Source organism: Prosopis cineraria, unplaced genomic scaffold (genome assembly GCF_029017545.1).
Source record: "Prosopis cineraria cultivar Desert tree isolate PC_DT_omini unplaced genomic scaffold, ASM2901754v1 PC6, whole genome shotgun sequence".
NCBI lineage: Eukaryota > Viridiplantae > Streptophyta > Magnoliopsida > Fabales > Fabaceae > Prosopis > Prosopis cineraria.
Window position 1 is genome coordinate 9236139 of NW_026555337.1, and position 7896 is coordinate 9244034.

General features: G+C 35.2%; 1 protein-coding gene across 1 annotated transcript; it reads right to left on the bottom strand.

Moving 5' to 3' along the window:
* Positions 1 to 4985: 4985 nt before the first annotated feature.
* LOC129314513 (uncharacterized) lies at positions 4986 to 7502 on the bottom strand. The gene has a single exon (XM_054957963.1). It carries the CDS (start codon positions 7317 to 7319, stop codon positions 5226 to 5228), a length of 2094 nt encoding a protein of 697 aa, XP_054813938.1. The 5' UTR covers positions 7320 to 7502; the 3' UTR covers positions 4986 to 5225.
* Between the last annotated feature and the right edge of the window lie 394 nt (positions 7503 to 7896).

A 7896-nucleotide genomic window follows, 5' to 3' on the forward strand; every position in this document is an offset into this window, starting at 1 on the left:
TTTTTAAATAGAATTATAGGCTGCATCATAGTCATCGTATCCTCAATTATTTCATAATCATATCTCTGTTTTTTTTCTCTCCACAATTTCATGATTGTATCTGAATCTATCCACTAACTTTTTATAATATGTATGTATGTATGTATATGTATCTATATTACAAAATCAGAATTACTTTGTCGATCTTTTTATTATTTTCATTTTTCGTATGCCAATTTCTTGATTTTTAATAAATAGAAAATGTATAATCTTTTATGAGTCTTATTAAAGTTATACAGGCATATATTTTAATTAGTTTAATTTAATTTCATATCTTTTTATCTGCTTGAAAGGATCTAAACTCTAGATTTTGAAAGAGCTGGTGAAACTTGTAAAAAGGTGAGTGTGAGTTCTAGCTGTTAATTTTAAGTTAAATATTTATTTATTCTTCAAACTTGAAAACATTGCAAATCCAAGAAGAAGCTGCCTAAAAGACTGCAATTTCAACTTTCAAGTCCAATGAGAAAGCTGGTCAACAACAAAAAAGTCCAACGACCTACATATATGCCCCATTTGTCTTGTTCCTTGTTTTAAATCACCTTCATTTGTATATTTGATAGATTTATAGGAATACATTATTTAAAGATCGTCAATTATATAATAAAAGACTTCAATTCTTATTATTAGATATATGGTAATCTCACATTTAGTGATCAGAAAATTAATGCACAACCATATAAGTGTGACATGAGTCCTCCCAAAACAATTTAAAGTGTAATTTATAATTAATGTAAAATTCTAACAATTCAAAGTCTAAATAGCTATTACATATATAAGCGTAATTTGTCCTGGTTTTTCATTGTTGTCTTGTATCTTACAAAGCAAGAAAATACATAAAATTTTGGGAACGATTAATATTGTTATGATTAATTATGAACTAAATCATTGGCAAACAATATATGGTAAATTAAGCTACTCAACGTGTTGATATAGTTTCTTGTTAGTCTTCCTCTCGACAGAAGGACTAAGAAAAGAAAGATATTGCCAATAAGGCAATAACTTGTGATCCAGTAGTAAACTAGTAATTCTATTTCACTGGGGTCAGATCAAGTGTTCAATTCTACAAGCTGCTTCTTGTGATCAAAAAACAAAAGAGGTGTCAACACTTAGTTATCCCCATCACGTGTTACGTGTGTGTTTACTTTTTATATAGAAAATAATTAGGTTGTTAGGGCTACTTTTTTAGGGGGGGGAGGAGGCACTCTCAGTTCTATTAGAAAGGGTCTTTCTTACGGGCATGCATTAGGCATACGAGTATATAGGCTTAACTCTAGAAATTAATTGCTTATGCTTCGAACATAAGCAATCTTTTCTAGCTACGGCTACATAATTAGACATTAAGCATACACTAATAAGCTTTGAATGATTTTAGAAGGATTTGAATTCACACACATAATTGATCAGGAGAGTTCTCCCAAAATTTTTGCCACTTGTACCATCATTCATGTTGATGAATTGTTATTAGTCTAATTTAACTTATTCTAATAATCAACATAAGCCACAATGGGAATGAATCCTGTAATATTTATAACATGATGTGATTATCATTGATTGACGAATATATAATCTACCTAGGATTCGTGAAGATACCCAAAAATTTGTGAGGTCACTTTTAAAAAAGATGTCACTTGATCTTAAAGATGACCCCTCCAATCAAAGCATAGGATTTGATGTCTTGGGAATGTGATTGTAGTACCCTGCTTTTCCAGTACGGCATTTCAAAGTATGCTTTGAGCAAAAAATTAAAAATGAAAACTATGCAAATGAGTGCACACAAAATACAACATAAAAATCCAATGAAATTGAGACTGACCAAACAAAGTATTTTTTCACAACATAATAGATTAATGTTTAAATTCTTATCAAAGAATATGCTTATCTTTAATATTCAATTATATCTCCAATAAGATTATCTTAAATAAAAAAATACATGCACATGTGTGCAATAAAAAAAAACATCATGAAACCATGCTACATCTCAATCTAGAACAAGGAAGCCCCTTGCTTAAAAAAAAAACAAAAGAAAAAAAACTACACCATTGAAATTCTTTTAGCATGATTCAACCCCTCAATTCTTACCATATCTTCAAATCCCAAAGAGTCCTCGAAACATAAATTTTATAAAAAAAGAAAAATCCAGGGTTGTTTTATTCAAGTACAATTTGCTCGCCTGCTATCTCAAAATTAAAAACAATATCTTCATACCTAATGTTGACTACCCGTAAAAATTCTTAATTACTTCTCTGTAAAAAGTCAAGGCCTCACTTTCTAAAATCTTGCCTAACACAACGCCCCTCCATTCTCTCAATCAATTCTCACATCTAAAGTGTTTGATACTTTGTTTGATCAATGATCCTGAGGAAGGTCTTGTTTGGTATGCAAAAAAGAATGAAATGGGAAGCAAAATTTATCAAGGAAAAAAATAATTTTAAAAATGTCAAATGTCACACACACATACATGTATATATGTTCAATTTATACGGTGCAATCGTAAAATGTAATTGTTTGGTACCAAATATTTTTCACTATAAAAAACATGTTGTTTAAGGGGGGAAGTTCGAGTACAGGTTTGTCAAAGTGAGGATCTCATAACTCTAGAAGCTCTTGTAAAAACCCATAAGCCCGAGTTTATTTTCTTCTTCTTTTATTCCTTTCCTCTTCTAAAATATTGAATCCAAAAGCAAACTAAATTCCTTTATCAATATTGTTTAATTTTATTGTATTTTATTATTATTAAAAACTTATAATTTATATTTATAAAAGACATATATAAGATTTTATAGATGGATTTGTCATTTACTTAAAAATTAAAGACTTTTTATACATTACTGTTTTCATAATAAAAAATATATTTTTAATATTTAAATTAAAATATATTATTGTAATTATGATCAATTTAACTTTCAGTTCATTGTAAATTAAATCACTAATTTATAAATTATAATATCGATTGATTTAACGACCATTATTGTTTTTACTTGTCAGTACTTTGGTTAAAATTGATGAGTACCTTTTAACCCGCACGAAAACAAACTATGTACGAATTAAATATCCCCGAGAAATGAATTTACGAAGTTTTGGTGTAAGTACGAACTAACGCTATCATTTTCATTTTCTTAATATCAGAGCCATTATTTTCATAGTCTGACAAGTCTGTACGAATAGCCGTATGCCCTTTTTATTTTTTATTTTACCAAAAGCCGTGTGGCTTAGCTGAATAAAATTTATCACTGATAAATATTTTAAAAAAAGTATATATTTAAATTTTTAAACCCTAAACTATTATATGAATAATATGTTAGGTCTTAAATTTTTAAAATATATAAAAACTTTTCTCAATATATAAATTTAAAAAAATGATTATTATTTTTAAAAGTCAAAATGAGTATCACATTAGTATGTCATTGGATTCCACATCTATAAAAGTAGTTTTCATTTTCTACAACTTAATGACAAGCTTTGAAATGCTCAAAATTTAAAATTAAAATTTTTTTTCATATTTCAAGAATTTAGAGTTCATAATATTACTCATATAATAGTTTAAAGTTTATGATACTCATTAACCTTCCTTTAATTTTACATAAGTATACATTTTGTCTCTTAATTTTATAGAGTATTTTTTCTTGATATAATTTAGAGTATTTTTTTTAAAAATTCACTAATTTTAACACCATTAGTTTTATTAACAAGGATAATCACAAAACATTCTCAAATATTTATATTTTAAGATTAATTTTTTAAAAAAATAATAATGATTAACATAAGAAATAATTATTTGAGGCCAACAATATTAGAATTTAATAAATGACAAGATATTTTAAATATTTAAAGGTTCAAATTAAAATTTTATATAAAGTAAGAAGACTACTTTTTCTTGAAAATAAGTAATAATCAAATGTACATTTTTCAAAAGTGACAATGGTTCAACCAACAACTTTTTTTGTTGGTTTCATCTTATAAAATATTTACCACTTTATCACATTTTTATACGTACCAGATGGACCTAAAAAAAATTATGAAAGAAACTCATCATACACAATTTTTTTTTTTAAATTCATCCAGTTGATAAGAATTTTAACCCATGATGTATTAAGCTATGAGTTCAAATTTTATTGTGAATTTGAAACTGTTGTTGGTAATATGTAAGTATGTTTGTAAAAGCTATCTAAACCAGAAGTATACATTAGTTTTAGTAAGTGACTGAGTTTTGATGACACAACACGCACATTCTATTTTAATAAAAAAAAGAATCTTCACTGAAAAAATAATTAAAGCAAGCAAAAAAGGGAGAATTGAGATTAAGATGGATAAACTAGAGAGAGAGTACAAACAAACCTCAGACAACCCAGACACCAAACAACCTTACTGCCCTTTCCCAAGTATTTTCCCTCACTCCCTTCCTTCCTTTTCAATTAATTTCGTATTCTTCTTATCCTTTTCCTGTTAACCCAACCACCTCCTTTTGTCCTCTTCTCCTCTTTCTTTCCAGCGTCTTCTACAAAACTACTCCTCCACTTTTGATTACTATTCTTTTTTTCTTCTATTATCTTGTTCATCACTTCTTTCCGGCAAACAACAGTTGAAGCGAATTAAACCTCAAGAACTCACTAGCACGAGATATAATTTGACTCAAAAAGTATTTTAAAAAATGTTCACAAATCATCTACTAAAAAGAACCTTACCTTACACCTCACAACCTTATAAATTTATGAATCAAATCTAGACCAACCTTAATTGGCTTGTTTATCACTTTAATTTATTCTTTGAACTATCCTTGAGTGTTCACAAAAAATTATTAGAAACTATCCTATAAGTAATTTTGAAAATGCTATTTGAGCCAGAACCATTTGGTTGCAGTGAGTTTATAAACACCCACGTTTTTTGACCCGGTCAGTAAATTCATAATTGAGAATTGAGATATTAGTAGACTATGGGCCACTGACAAGGGACGAAAAAGTAGACATCTTCAATTTTGTTAAATGGCTCAGAATCAAATAAACAGGTACAGTCCCGAACAATAATTACCTGAAAAAGAAAATCACTGATAAATTTACAAGGGAAACCCAGAGGCGGTAAACCTCATGATGACTGTGATTCCAAACCTTGTCCAATAATCTACGGAATCATACCTTCTAGATTATTTTTCATAATAAGATAAAGATAAAGAAAAAGAAAAAGAATTGAGATCAAAATCCAACCCCAGCCGTGCCGACGCCGAGCGTAGCCGGACGGTGATGCGTCTCCAGCTTCCTGTTCTTCCAGAAACAAGCGTCCGGCGCCAGCTTCGCCGATGATCTCATCGGCTCCGACTTGCAACGAGTCAAAACGAATGGCTCGTAGGCGTTGGACCCCACCAGCTTTTGCTCTATCATGCTCGCCATTGACATCCCTCCGCCGTGAGCCGCCGGTGCCGGAAACGAACACGACGATCTTGGTGGCTGCATCAGCTGAGGCGGTGCCAGCGGTGGCTTGGCGTCGACGCTAATCCTCTTCTTGGGCTCATCCCCACCGTCCTTTCTCTTTGCCGGCCTCTCCGGCAGCCACCGGACGAAGTCCGTGCTGCACACCCACGTCTCCTTCGACACCTCCATAGATAGCTTCGGCTCGCACATCATCAACAGCAAGCAATCGGGTAGAACTGGACCCTGTTTCTGCTCTTTGGGTTTCGGGTCTTCCGGGTCGGATCTATATTGGGTCGCTGTCGATTCGTCTTCCCTAGGCTTCTCTTTGGTCTCTTTCTCTCCTTCCTTTTCCGTTGACTCCACAGTTGCTTCTTGTGCTGATGTTTCAGGCGTCACCGAAATTGCTACTGCTTCTTCATTGTTTTCTGATTCTGATGCTACAGAAGTTACAGGCGGTGACGACGAAGCAGGTTCTGAGATATCTTGTTCGTTGCTACAAAAATCTTTGCCTTTTTCCTTCTCCTCCAGTCTCTCTTCACGAACCTCTTCCAGTTCTGGTTTTTCGAGATCTGGTATAACCTCAGGCGAATAATCACACAAGCAGTTTTCGTCTTTCTGATTGCCATTACCGTCTTCAACTTCAACTTCTTTTTCCGTCTTTTGCTCTTCTTCAACCTCTGGCTTTTCCCCACTTGCTTCAGCAACTTTACTAATTTCTGGGATTGTTGGGATTTCAAATTCATAAGCTTCTAAAAGTGATTCTGCTTCTGTTTCCACTTCTGCTTCTGGGATTTCTCGCTCTTCATTGGCTTCTTCACAAATGCTGCTCTCTTCTTCCACTGCTGGAACTAGAATTTTTCCCCGTTCTTCTCCTTCTTCCATGTGTACTTGTTCGTCGTCGTCGTCTTGTTGTAGTTCTTCATCTCGTTCATCTTCATCTTTCCGAGCAGGTGACTCCCAGAACCGATTAGCAAGAGCAGCCATTTTCACAGGATCAGATCTGCACCTCATCAACAAAAGAGCATTCTTTGGTGGAATACATATACTCACCCTCGCCTTATCTTCTTCATCCTCATGTTTCTTCTCCATATCGATCTCAATATCTTCAAACACGTGTCTTCTTCTGCTTCTCTCTGGACTATCATCCTTTCTATCATCATCGTCGTCTTCATTCTCTTCACCCACCACCAACCCAATCTCTCTGCCCTTAGCTTCTCCTTCTTGCAAAGCCACCAACCATCTCGCAAATGCTGCCCCACAAGAACCCTCCCTGCTCTGTCCTCCACCAGATCCCCCTCCTTTCCCCATCTTCTCCTCATCGTCTTTCTCCCTCCCACAAGAAGACGACCTGCAAGGAAATAAACAGCTGAACTCAGCCCCGAACGCCCTCAAAGCTTCACAAATCGTCAGTGGCAGATGAACCCATCTCTGGTTCCGATGAGTCAGCCCCGCCTCTTGCTGCAAATTCTGAAGATCTGAAAACCCCGGCTCTGCTTTTCGAAAGCTTGCTTCTCCTCTTCTCTTCTTTGACCTCGCCCTCATCTTCTTCCCCTGTTTCTTCGTCTTCACTCGAACTTGCCCAATGCATGTTACTTTCGGCGAAGATGGTTCTGGGTTTTCGAACGCACATCCTCTCTTCTTTCCGGTCGTCGGGAACATCGGAGAGGCTTGGCCATTACCACCCTTGATGCTACCACTGTTTCTGAGCCTTCTGCTGAGAGAGGTGGATAGAGAAATCTGAGACGGCTCTCTGCTGCGACCTGGGCTGAGAATGGACTTTGACGAGAGCTTCATGGATGAGGAGGAGGACAAGCGAGAGGTGAAGCAGATGAAGAGCTCGCTGCTGTTATTGCGATGATGGGGTCTCTCTACTTCCATTAAAGTTCCTCCTTTTCAATCAAAACCTAAAGCATGGCGACTGAGAGGTTTTTGGGATCCAAAGCTCAGTGGATGAAGAAATATCAAAGCTTTAATGGTGGCTGGGATGGGATTTACAGAGAGAGTAGTACTACAGAATGCAGATTGCAGAGCACACTGCTTATACGCGAGAGAGAGAGAGAGAGGGGGGGGGGGTGGGGTTATAATGGAAGGTGACGAAATGCTGTTTGTCTTTAGCTGAATGGAACCGAGGAGGTCTTTAAAGAGGTAGGGTATGGTGGGGTCTGCAATATGGAGGTAGGGTATGGTGGGGTCTGCAATATGGTGGGCTTAAGGACGATAATACCCTTGGTGTTTTATGAAAATTCCTGAGAACACGAGGCATGACGAGGAGAGAAGGAGCATGATGATGAAGATATGAACATGAAGAAGAAGGAAGTGAAACTGCGTGTGCACGAGACCTTGGGCAGATTAACAACTTTGGTAATATCAGAAAGTGAGGTGAAGGCCGAAAAAGCAAAAGACCAAAGTGACGGAGTGTGAAAAAGCTCCCAGCCTCCAATCTCTCTAGAACAAG